Source organism: Patiria miniata, unplaced genomic scaffold (genome assembly GCF_015706575.1).
Source record: "Patiria miniata isolate m_02_andy unplaced genomic scaffold, ASM1570657v1 HiC_scaffold_24, whole genome shotgun sequence".
NCBI lineage: Eukaryota > Metazoa > Echinodermata > Asteroidea > Valvatida > Asterinidae > Patiria > Patiria miniata.
Window position 1 is genome coordinate 10,982,764 of NW_024037063.1, and position 13,552 is coordinate 10,996,315.

The following is a 13,552-nucleotide window of genomic DNA, read 5'->3' on the forward strand; positions in this document are numbered from 1 at the left end:
ACGTTATACTCCCTGGGACTTTTCACACATTAAAGACAAAACGAGATAGTTCATGAACGTAACACATATGAACAAAGGTGAACATTCTCAACTTTACACAATTGAACAACTTAATTAAACCATGAACTTCATGAAGTGTAGCCACATGTACATGTATTGCAGAGTAAAACTGGAACAAGTAGTAGTCTAGTAGGAATACAGGGTTCCCATGCACCCCTGGGTATATTTTCTAACATCCTTTTTTGTAAACCTTTGTCTAATAAAGATATTTGATGTCCCCAACATCAAATATTGTTCCATGCGGTTCCATCCTGGATTTCGACGAAAATTGGTTACTGAAATATAATCAGGCATCGATATAGACAGACAATTCCGGGGTAATTTGGGTGTGAGGAATCGATGAAAGCGTTATTTTCATAATTTGGCAGCCATCTTGGCGGCCATCTTGGTGGCCATCTTGGATTTCGACGAAACTTTTGTTATTTGACGTAACTTTTGAACTAGGCATCATAGGAAGACAAATGCACAATTTTTTCGGGGTGATTTGGGTGTGAGGAATCGAAAAAGTATTATTTTTATAATTTGGCAGCCATCTTGGAGGCCATCTTGGCGGCAATCTTGGATTGCTATAAGTACCGTTCGAGTACGAGTATGAGTACAGGATAAAAAAAATGGGTGAGTACGAGTACGGAAAAAAATACTCGAGTAGGCCTACTAGTACTACAACACTGAAAAATAGGCTTCCTCCACGGTTTTAATAACTACAACGCCTCCAGGCTGCAAGCTCGGACCCCCTTAGCGACGGGCATGATGCCGTGGAGACGACGAATGGAAATGGACGCTCGCGTTGGTAATGCGCACTCGGATCCGATGGTTGAAAAAACAAAAACAAATTACCAGTTATCTGACCTTTATTCATAATCACAGTAAGTTGCAAGGTGTCTACTCGGTCGGAGGGGTCTGTTTCTATTTGGAATACATATTGGGCCAACAGCTAATAAAATGAATGCAAAAGAAAAAAAAGAATTTAAAAATAACCCGACAATTAAAGTGATAGACGAAAAAAGAACCGCATTAGCCCACTTTTGAGTACAATGCATTCTTTAATTATAGCCCCCCCCCCCTTAAATTTAAAACTAAAACCTGTCCTACCGGTACTACATCAACGGAAATGATTATGTGTTATATAGCAAGGCTACACTTCTCTTTATAATCAGTGCACAGGGATGGATCATCGGTAATTTGGTTTGCCTTCCAAAAGTCCAAATGTATTTATGAAAAACGGAAAACATACTTGTACAATCACGGTATACGGAATCATGACTTTTGAACTAAATTTGACTGTATAAGAAGTGATGGCTGCCGTACCTTCGAATTCGGACATATATCACCTTGTTTTTTTTTTATAAGTAAGTACTCTTACAGGTAACACAAAAGCAACAACTGTATAGTCTTTTCAAAATGAAATTCTTATTTTTGAATTGTGCATATATAATTTCAAATTTTTGATCTGAAAATCGAATAAATCTCTAAAAATATTAATCGAAATTGAACCAAGTTAATTAAGGGAAATGCCAACTCAATGAAATCAGATATTATAACACACAAACACGTGAATGATGCGTAACACCAATATGTGCAACGTTAACCTGACAAAAGTGCATGCCAAAATTATTGGGAAATCAATATGATCGTTAGACACAATCAACTTCGGTCCAGAGATGAGAAACGATTTCCCAAGTGTTGTGTGTGAGATGACAATGATCTTAAGAACATTTTGTAAGACTGTTAAGGGCCTATGTTAAACCGTATAGCTACGCCTACTTCTTCTGTTCTCTTTTGTGAAGTTTTCGTCCATGGGCGGCTGATGTCATGGAAGTCTTCGGTTAGTTGTTGTTTTCCTTCTCGAAATACATGTAGTCCTGAAAAAAATATAGAAGTGATAAAATTGAATGGTCTTTAGGCCCAATAGATAAACTAAACATTCTATTTAAAAAAAAAAAAACCTAGCCGCTGGATTTGCAACTTTAAGGACGTTTGGAAGTTTATTTCAGTGATGGATCGCACGCCCGCTCAGTACACGCTTACGGTGCGTCGGAGACGTATATGCGGCTCGTAAAAAGTTGCGTGTTAAATCACAAATTTGCGTTGTTATTTCATCAGGCATATACTATCGGCAATGTACATCACTACATCTCACACCTTCATATTGAAATGCATCATGTAGGCCTAAGTCTGGTGAAATTATCACACAAAATCACACCTGCAAATATCGGTGTTAAAAGAAATGGGACATTCTCGGTAACAATAGTGGTACCACTGGTACTACATTATGAATAATGTACTACGTTTCTGCATAAAGGTTTGTTTTCTTTGCAATTTTGCTCAACAGTTATGAACGTAAATTCGTAGAATAAGGCAGGCGCTACAGGGTGATTAAAAAAAGCGAAACCCAAACCCCATAAAATATCTTTCATATTTAAAAAAAAATATGTAGCACCATCAATTAAAATGACTGGACAGCCATTTCATAAGCTACTGTTAGATGTAAAAAAAAACCCACCAAAATTGCTCAATCTGTTCAAGAATATCACCATTTAAACACAATGATCAGATCGCGCCACCTGGCGATCTACTGTCACGGCAGGGGTCCTGCAAGCCGAGGAGAGGAGGAAGAGTCAGTGGGAAGAAAGGAGGACCCGCAGGCGGCAGAGGCATCAGGCAGCTCCCGTCGCCACCACCACCAACTACACCTGCAGCAAATGCCAAAGGACCTGTAACTCCCGCATTGGGCTCTACAGCCACAGCAGGCGTTGCGCAAGTTCAACGGACTGACCAAGGCGCAGATACTCCATTGTCTTCCGAGACAGAGGGATGCCAACACATTTCTGAACGGATTGACAAATTCAGTCATTTTTCCATCCAAAAGTACCTTTTGAAATTGGCTTACCAGTCATTATTATTTTTAGTGCTAAACATTTTTATGAATATAAAATGTAATTTTGGGGGTTGGGTTCCGCCTTTTTGGACTCACCCTGTATATATTTTAATATTTTTTTTAAACTACACCTTACAGAATAACTTATTGAGGATCAGGAACATCGTTTTTAATACTTACGATAAGAAACGAAGCACCCAAAAGAGTTGCTTTCATTCGAACATCCATGTCCATTGGAACTACAAGACAATAATAACGTAAAAAGTGAGAAAAACCACGTAAATTAATAATGTAGTAGAATTGTCAAAAGTGAAGGTAAAAATTGGATGTCCTCCACAAAGATTCAAAAACTGCTATTTTCCGTGTTTTAGGTAGGCCTGTGTTTTCTCTAAGATTGAAAAAATTGATAGATGTGTTTAGTGTGTGAAATAAACTATAGAAAACTTGATTGGCAAGTGCACTTCAACATCAACTATCAAAAATGAATTTGGACGGGAAAATCTTATACCGTTGGCACGACATCCTTTTAGGAATTGAAAACCCACAGGACGGAGAAATTAACGTTAAAGTTGCTTTCCCGTTCTAGTTTCGAGTGTCATCCCGAAAAGTAGTCCTTTTCTAATTTTTTCTATATATAGCAATACAAAAGTTGGTCACTTTTGAATGAGACATCAACTGAAAAATGGGGGTCCATTGTTTAGTTATTACTTTACAATTTCGAATTATTGACTGCCAGTCTGCCAGACAATAATTCCATTCTCACGGGATAGGATGGTTCCAGACCCACAATATCGATAATGTACGGACGGACCGGGAGTCAGTCTGCTCGTAAAGCGGATTTGTTGTTGCCCAAAACAAAATCTTTTTTCAGAGGGTTGTAGATATCCAGAGAGGAAGGGGGGGGGGGGGGGAAGAGTTTTTTTGGTTGGAATGAACATACAATTTGAAAATTTATTAAGGAAAAAAGGAATATGTTAAGAGTATAGGCCTATACGGGGAACGCCACTTTCAGTTCCGTTTGATTCACAAAACTCTTCTGGGCGAAGAAATATTTCTTTGGTTTTCAGGGAAGCCGCTACGTAGCAACGTAGCGATTAAAATAGGAAAGGAAAAGAAAATAAGATACCTTATGCGACAATAAGCTATATAGTTGTATTATCTTGTACATCGATCGCCAATACCAAGCGGAAAATGTGTAGGTCTATGTAAGTGTGTTCATGATTTAATCGGTGAGGCGGCAAAGCCTCCTGATAGGCGAAGCCTCCTATCAACGCCCGAAAGCGTCCAATGATACCAAGAGCCCCCCCCCCCTCCCCCTCCAGCCTTTTCATATTTTCTACGGCTGGCTAATTTCAACAAGAACAATTCAGGGTACCCTCAATCCCCCCCATACGATACACTCTTAAAACTGTGCAATTAAACACAATCGTGCTACACTTTGTAAACATAAAAGTTAAACATTATAATGTATTACATTCCAAAACATCTATTTCAATATTATTGCTTAACACTATCCATCCTTGCTCTAAACATGTTTAGTATTCAAATATGTTTACAAACTAATAGCAAGAAAGTGTTTCGAAAAGTGTTCAAATGCTAAACACGGTTTTTGCAATGTAGGCCTGCTGGTTTGGGTCGGGAACCAGCCCGATATCTTGAACGCAATTCGGCATTGGAAAAAGTACGTTCTGAACAACAAACCCCGGAAGTTCTTTGTAATGACTTCTTTATTCATTGTGCAACATTATGAAATACCATTAATCGGAATAATACTTCTTCAAAATGTCCATGCCTCACCCTTACACTAGACCACAGTAACGGTGCATTGTTTGGACAAAAGACATCAATACATACCACAACTGAATCCGACCAACAAGTTCAAAATATACCATGACCGTAAGCTTAACTCACATGTGCAACTGAAATTATCTGCCTGAGTGATAACCTCGCGGAAGAATCCACCCCATTGCTTGGACACCTTGCCTACATCAGTTACTCCATCACTTCCCTTTATCTGTAACGGGAAAGATCAGAATCATTGCTCAGTAATGAAGCTGACTACACAATACTTCTTCAAAATAATGTGGACTTGAGGAAACTTGGTGACGGATAAAAGCCCTATCTTTGACGTTACTATATACTCTTTAAATATTGACATCAGACATCACAGGGCACTATGATTGGTCTCCTGGATTGGTCGCCATGGCGACCAATCAAAGTGCCCTGTGATTAGTCTGCATCTGTACATGATGCCAGTCAATTTTTCCTGAATTAAAAATAGCAGCCTCCAACAAGGCGTGTGCGACAAGGATGCGTTTCCCAAATTGAAGGTGAAATTCTCTTTTCTTCCCAAAGGCATGTGAACCTAACCACCACCATTTGTATTTTCATTCCCACTGAAGCTACAGGGCAGCATCAGGCAGTTTGAGGACTGCTTTGGGGTGAAATCTTAAGATTTTGATAGGGGGTACGAGTGAAAATTGTCAAAAGAGGTTATTGATACCGCCATGTACTTTATGATCCTAGGACCCTACTATAGCCCGACCATCTCCAAATGTCAAAAAAAGGCGATTCGTATAGTCCTAGTTACTCGGACTACTGTAGAAGTATGTATTTCCTGATGTTTGCTGTTTGAGTAATAATCATGCATGACCAATGGAGTAGAGTTATTGGAAGTGTGCTCTAGTTCACTGCAGCAATTTATTGTGATTATCAGAATAGATTGTACAGCTTACCTTAAAGTCCACATCAGCAGTGCAGCAGATTGTCTGACAAGGGCAGCATGGTCCGCCAATCCTAAGCACCGTAGCTCTGCTATCATCCAGGATTTCATACATAGGTTTCCACTTACTTCCTCTGAAAATACGCAGGAGTGGTGAAATAATGCTCGTGACAAAAATAGAGCATAATATTGTCGTTAATTAAAGTAATGTTGAAACGAAGCTTACATGCAATGTTAAAGCAAAGAGAATGGCATCCTTACATCTGCATGAACGTACGCTAATTACCACATGTTTGGGATGAGACTACTGTCGATATGGGAGTGCACATTGGACGACAACATGAATGAAAACTGTTCTGTTTGCTCCTTTTATTTTGTTGAATTTCCATTCAATTTCGCATTCAAATAAGAGTAAATTAATCAGTTATCGCTTAAAAACAAGCAGAATCTATGGGAGAGGTGTTATAAAACAAATATTGACTGCTTTATCTCGTGGTGTAGTAAAACTATAGCCGCCCTCGGTGATCCATGAAGCATTCTATTCGCCTCGGGAAAAATAGAATGCTTCATGGTTCACCTCGGGAGGCTTGTTTTATACTACACCACTCGAAGCAGTCCCATGAGTCAATATTTGTATACTATAATGCTTTCAAAACCATTGTGGATTCAAACACTATTATATTGTGAGGATGTGTTTTGCATTGTTGCACATCATTTTGAAGAAGCCACTTTTATCCACACTCACATTTGCCGGACGCTTCCAATGACTTGTCCCGGTGGTGACTCGATATTGATCTCGTAGGAGCAGCAAGCTGCGTCTGCACACCAACAACAACCAGCACAACACTTGAACGGACGAACCAATCGCATAACTTCCTATATGTACAATTACAATAAGAAGGTGACGTCAGTCAAGGGACCGGCACACTAAACCAGTTAACAGTTAACTCACCCCTGTCATATACAAAGCGTTTCTGCATGGCTAAAAGGAAATTCTGCAGTAAAAAGGAAATTTCGGGATTTTTGCAGCCGGATTCACCCTCGCAACTAATTACTGCATAAATATTATAAGCAATTTTACCCATGCAGTCGACGAAGGAAATCAACTTTAGAATGCGAATGATCACTTGAGTATAATGGTGCAGGGAAAGTGTACTGATATAGGCGTTCTAATTAGGAATGATTGGGTTTTTTTTGGGGGGGGGGATGCGTCAAGTATACACTCAATATTCCACCATGCTGAAGAAAACTAATACATTTAAACGAATGATATTTACATAAGTTTTTCCTGCCAATATCAAACCTTACATAACTGGTCCATTCAATTTCGATTGAAAAAAGGATGCGTTGCATCAAGAATCACTCTTGAAAACCATATACCGGTACTGATATGAATTAGCCTGGGGTTAGCGCCCCAGGCTGGGCTGGCAAAGGCGCGCCGCCCCCCCCCCCCCCCCCCCCCCCCCCCTCGCGACGCCCATGGTGGTTATTTACGGTATAATGTACTTCCTTGCCGCCAAATATGCTCGTCATGGCGCTATTTGGCCACTTTGTTTTAGAGAACCGCGGGGACACAAATGATACAGAAAAACAAACAATTGCGTCATGTACGGTCCTCATTGAACAGCGCCCCCATGCATGTGTCAGATGACTATGAGTAACGCGCCTGGTTTTTCCATCACGTTATATAGGTTTTCACGGCCAATTTCGAAAAAAAATTCATTCGAATTCATCTTGAAAGTGGCCAATTTGAAGCGACGTAGCGTCCTGCTGTCATTCCCGTGGTTCGTATTAGATTTCAGGCGTTCAAATTCGTTTTTAAGACCTGACATTTTCATGTTTAACACATCCTAAATTGAAGTTATGTCATTCGGTTTAAGTGATCATTCAATTTAGCAGTCGGTTTGGTTTAAGGTTATTTGCATCAGATTCTTGTTTTCGTTTTCATTTCCGCGCATTCTATTTAGCACTATTTGCATTTAAAATAAAAGTAAACGAAAGTAGACGATGCGAGTCTTTTGATTTCTTTCACCCTTTCAATTTCTTTTCTGCTTCAGATCGTGGTCCATTTTTGTTTTTCTTGCCCCTCCTCTTGGCAGGTTTTTCTGTCTGCCATATCTGAGATACGTTGCTACATTTGACCTGTCAGTAGATCTGTGTAAGGCAAGCTTGTCTGCAAGTTCAAGATAGTCTTGGGCATTGCCATCGAAAGCTTCGATCAAACGACCAGGGTCTACATTTGAATTCTCATGTAACGCCCATGAGCCGGCATATTTATATTTCTAGTGCTTCAATCTAACAGTTTGCATGGTGATCAGAGTACGTAGTCGCAGAGTCTTGTTGGAGGTTTCATCTATATTTCCAACATGGGCGTCCCCAGGATTTTTTTCTAGAGGGGGGGCAAAACATATTCCCCCCCCAAAAAGAAAAAATGCCTGTATTTCCCATCATATTCTTGATTTATCAGTTTTAGAGGGGGCACGGACATCCCCCCAACTCATTAAATTTACAGCAATATGACTTCGTGCCTCTTTTTCTTTTCCTTTTTTCCCTCCCCCCCTCTTTTTTTTTTGGGGGGGGGGGAGAAAGCGCCCCCTGCTTCCCCCTCCCCCCCCCCCCCCGTGACGCCCATGTTTCCAAATTGGAACAAAAGCACTCCATCTTATTCTAACAAACAACGGAACGACATGGACCTATTTCGAATTACTTTGCTTACTTTACACACATGCTTGCTTAATATGGTGAATTCGAATGACCAATCTTATACACAGCTTGAAGCTCCGGCAAATTTGGATGCTCGTTTGTGCAATTTTAATTTGAATGATTTAAATGTGAAATCGCATGCTTTTAACATGAAATTGATTGGTGTTTTTAGGTAATTGAATGTTAATCTCAACGTGCATTCAAATTCGTGCGAAAATGGTTGCTTGGTCACCAATTTGGCCGCCAAATCTGCTAACTTGGCCGAAAAAACCTATATTAATTCCTACCTGGTACTGGTTGTCCACAATATGCATGACAAACCCTCGACCTGCGCCGCACCAACAGCGGTGGCAGAAACTCGACTCTACAAGAAACAACAACAATTTCAAGTTAACATTGAAGAACATATTGGCAGTACATCTTTAACAATTATGCGCCTATCAATTGTTTCCCCCACCCCTCCCCCGGGCTGCCCCACCCAAGACGTGGGGATTGTCACTTTTCAAGTGACAAAATCCCCACCTCTCGGGCAAAATTTAAGTGACAATCCCCGACCTAGTGATTGCCATTCCATGCAGTACGCCAATGTTAACAATGTAATTTGAGTGACCAAAATCCCCACCCTGCAAACGTGACCAAATCCCGACAACGGACCGGGGGCAGCGGGGGGGGGGGGGGGGGGACATTTGATAGGCGCAATACTTCAATACAAGTTGCTATTCCATGAAATTTAATGTCGAACAGTTGGTGTCCAAATAATATTTGCAAAGATTAGGAATGGGATTGCATAAAGCTGTGTACCCAACGGTACAAGGTTCCCAATTGAACTCTTAAACATTTCTTTTCAGTTGACGAATTATGATAAACCATTAGCCTTTTCCCAGATATCATCAATTAGTCTTTCCAACAAACCGTGTTGATGGGTTTCCAATTTTGGTTTCCAAGTTGCTTACTGGCAGAGTTAATTACCCTAAGAAAACTAGATGGGAAATCATATGAACAATGATAACATCTTGATATTAAGCCCAGAAAACAAAAAAAAAACAGGGGGGGGGAGGGGAGAGGAGGTGCCCCTAAATTGGGCAAAAACAGATTGGACGAATTGTTGCTTAACGTGGGAGACTTGAACAAGTTCAAAGAAATCCCCCAAAATATAAGATTATGGTTGTTATATTACGTCAAACGTCAAAAGTTTTCGTACACGTAACTTTGGAGAATTTTTTTTTATTTGTTTGTTTCATTACTTTTTCGTTGAGAAAAAAATGTGGGACCCGACCGGGTCGGGTTAATCGAATTATAAACAACATTGTAATTGTTTTTCTAATATGCTCTACATTGTAAATACTGTGGTACATGTATGACCTTTGGCCCTATCAATCTTATGTTGTTGTTGATAAGGTTGTCGAAACACTTTATATTATTAGCATATATCATTACATAATCACTTCGTTTCGTCTACGGACTCATGGCTGAATGCAGTTAGCTATTTCCGTCATGCGATCCTTTGAGCAAACAATTTAAACACGGGCGATATGTCGCCCATGTGAATGTTTATTTGATCTTTCGAACTATAGCCAACATCATGATTCAGTAAGCCTAGGTGTGGTGCCGGTTTTATCTGTCCTTCGCTTTTTCTTCGTAATATCTCCAAAACTTTGCAAATTAAATTTCACACAAACCTAACGCGCATCGATCTTTTTTCTTATCAATGTAAACCTGGTCCAGGTAGCGTACATGACGCACTAATACATTTAGATCGGCAGCAGAGTGAAGCAATATAAAAATCCGCGAGTAATAATTAAGTTCATATGGTGACAACAGCATAATAATACGTCGGTATACGATAGGTTGGTTTTCTAGATCAAATTCATCAAAATGATGCAGCCAAGTTTAATGCAGCTGTTAATTTCGCGCTATACTTCATTATGGCTATAGCGGTATGCGAACTGTTCATCACAGAAGATGTATCCAACTTTACAGGTGATGGACACTTGTTGCAAACATTCAAACCAAAATTGCCAAAATTGATAACAATATCCTTCTCGATTGTAAGTAAATAATAGGATCATCCTGTGAAATCATTGCGCCTGTCAGTTTCAACTTAGAGACATGTCCGTCATTTTCTCGCAAATATTATTATATTACCAAACAACGGAAACTATATATTCTTTGCGTCGAGAAAAATGAAGATGCATTTTCACAGTTTCTTTAAAAAAAGATAACACATGTAGTGCCCATCTATACTGATCTGAAATTTCGACAGGTTAGTTTTTAAAAATCTGCTTCAAATTAATTGAATATCGCTGTTCCTTGGCAAATGGTGTCAATTATCTTTAAGAATGGCTACGCACAAACAGTATGCGCCCGGGTTTCCGAAGGTTCACTGTTCGTCAGGGAAATTACTGTTCATGGGCTGCAGGCTTTGTGACAAAATGTTCAAGTAGATTATTTTGTTGCTTCCAAGTCCACGTCTAACGGGATTTAAAGCATCACATTGTTTATTTGTTGCTGTGACAGAACAAAATGAGGAAAAAAAAATGAGGATTTCAACAAAAGATGCGAAACTTCAGAAAGGAAGACATTGTGGTAAATTAATAAACAAAGATGCAAGAAAATATAAATTATAAATAATTTACGAATATATAAATGCTCAAGCTAAAAAGATGTAATCGGAGGGAACTATATACAGTTTTTAAAAGTTGTTTTAAATGGCGCGCTCCAGTTCAGAAATTGCGCACATCATATTCAAAGGTTGAAATTGATTAATTGATTACTTGTCGTGGGCCGATTTTTCGTGCGATATCTCACTGGATAGCTTATGCTAGAAAATTATCAATTTAATTTGAAAATCTATTGTTCAAGGTGCCACACCCAAAAAGCACGCATACACCAACTTTAAACGAAAAGGATTAGGCCTATAAACCCGGTCGACGAATGAGCGTTTCTTATTACAGGCATATATATAGGATCATTTGCATCTATCCCAAAAGTAACCTACCGAATGATTATCAAAAAGCTTAAATAGATTAAAGATCGTACTGGTACTAAACACCATGTGAGATGATTGCGTCTGGCTTGTTCTATCATTTCGAAGAAATCAAGATGTGTAGCTATTTCTAACGATCAGTCAATAATGACTCATTTTGGAGGTTGCATGTTCGCCGGTACGGAAAAGGCGCGCTGCAACCTGTTCGCCAGTATGGGAAAAAAAAAACGCTACGAAAAGGTTAGCTTCTTTGGATTTTGAGTGGTGTTATTATTGGAAACGAACTGAATGCGTGAAAAGCAAATGATCCTATATGCCTTTAAACGAATGTTGCAAATTTTAAATTGAAGCGTTTTCACCAAAGAAAATCCTGAATCTGAAAAAGATTCAGGATTTCTTTTCTTATAGCGCATGAAAATGAGTTTGAATGCTAGTTGAACGAATTTGGTTAATAACAATCAGAAATATTGGAAACAGTGGTTTATGTAATTTTGTACCAGACCATTACATTGCAGTTCAAAAAAAAAATTGTATAAGAAATGCGATCATGTTTGAACTTTGTGTTTGTTTAGTGATGCCAATTTGAAACACGAGCCCTTGCTTAGGACACGGAAAATGGGTTTTTTTTAGTGACAACATTTTAGCCGTTTCAACCAAAGTATAAAAACCTGATGTTATAGAGTGATCTATGTGTTATGACATAAATATCGCATAAACTATTAATCGCTCCTGGCTTCTACCTATTCAAAATCAAGAAACGACTTGTCTGAGAACAAAACTGTACCTTCATAGGCGTAATACACCTGCTGGCCCAGTGTATTCTTTATGACGTAGCGGTTCTTGCACTCGATACCACTCAATGCCTCAAAGAGTTCAATCTGTTGATGTATGACGAGTTGATCTATCTGAGCTAGATACTCCAGGCCCGGTGGCACCCCTGATGCACCACCATTGAGTTGGGGCATGGCCATCCATTGCTGGCCGTTGTTGCTGGCGGGAGGTTGTTTTACCTTAAGTTGTGTTAGAAACAATGAACCGTTTGCACGAGTATATGTATTTACATATGCCAAAATGAAATAAACAATTGAAGCTGCTTTTGTGGCGTTAGTTTTTATCATACATGTGCACTATAAACTTAAGGATTCCCAACGGCAGAGATCTTTAATTTAGTTTGTCTCAATAGAGGATTGGATGATCATACCCAATGGACAACATGTTATTAAGGGATAAGTTTTCCTAGTTAGTATATGGAGGGTTAAAAATCAGAATTCTAAAAATTTCAAAAGCAAACATTACTTGTATTAATGATAGAGCAAGGCTAACCCTCATTGGTCACCATTATTTTTTTTCGTTGAAATTTAACAACCGACAAAATTTTTCTACCAAAAGTAATAAAACACAACAATAAACACCAAGTCTCAATGTGGGACGGCAGTTGTGCATCTTGTGCCGCTGCCCATTTGGTGACAAAGAGATGTGGAAAGCAAGTTCAAGCGGGAGCTGTTCACAATATTATGGACACGTATTATGTTTTTATTATGCAGCTATATAAAATAATAATAATTTGGGAGGCTCAGGCTAATCATCCTTACTCGCAGCTGGTATGCTGAATTGCGAAGTACGCGGCTACAACGTGGTCGGGCCGCTGGCACGTAAAGGCGCCTATGGCTGCCGGCCACATCGACCCATATATGACCACGGAACACAGCCTGAGATAGCGTTTGATTTTTCCGGAGGGAGGAAAACCGGAGGGCCCGGAGAAAAACCCTCGTGGCACAGGAGAGAACCAACGCACAACTCTACTCACATGTGATCCGCGGCCAGGATTCGAACCGCGTGGTCACCTTGGTGAGAGGCGAGCGCTTTACGCACAAGCCACCCATGCCTCCAAAAGCGCCAGTCATAGAATAACGCACCTGCCACCACCGACAAAACAATAACCTGACAACATGACTTACCTCTACGGAGCCAGAGTCTGTCATATTTTTCACACCTTGTATCGGTTGTGTAGACCAATAATTCTATCTTTGGCGGGATATCGCACCGTCAGTGTGCGTTGTATCATGGAGCTATAAATATTATGTGCTCTCGGCCGCAGGAAAGATGCGAAGTGAGCAGTTGTAACTGAAAGAACATTTTAACCTTAACTGCGTTATATAACAGCTGCAGTCTTGTCCACATAACAAACAGCACGTAATCCGTG

General features: G+C 39.7%; 1 protein-coding gene across 1 annotated transcript; it reads right to left on the bottom strand.

Moving 5' to 3' along the window:
- Positions 1–893: 893 nt before the first annotated feature.
- On the bottom strand, positions 894–13,502 carry LOC119732490 (phospholipid scramblase 1-like). Its single transcript, XM_038206020.1, has 8 exons — positions 13,308–13,502; positions 12,134–12,359; positions 8,651–8,727; positions 6,406–6,536; positions 5,674–5,794; positions 4,850–4,952; positions 3,119–3,177; positions 894–1,922 (listed from the first exon to the last, which is right to left on the bottom strand). The coding sequence occupies exons 1-8, from the start codon at positions 13,329–13,331 to the stop codon at positions 1,887–1,889; spliced, it is 777 nt and encodes a 258-aa protein (XP_038061948.1). The 5' UTR covers positions 13,332–13,502; the 3' UTR covers positions 894–1,886.
- Positions 13,503–13,552: the final 50 nt, after the last annotated feature.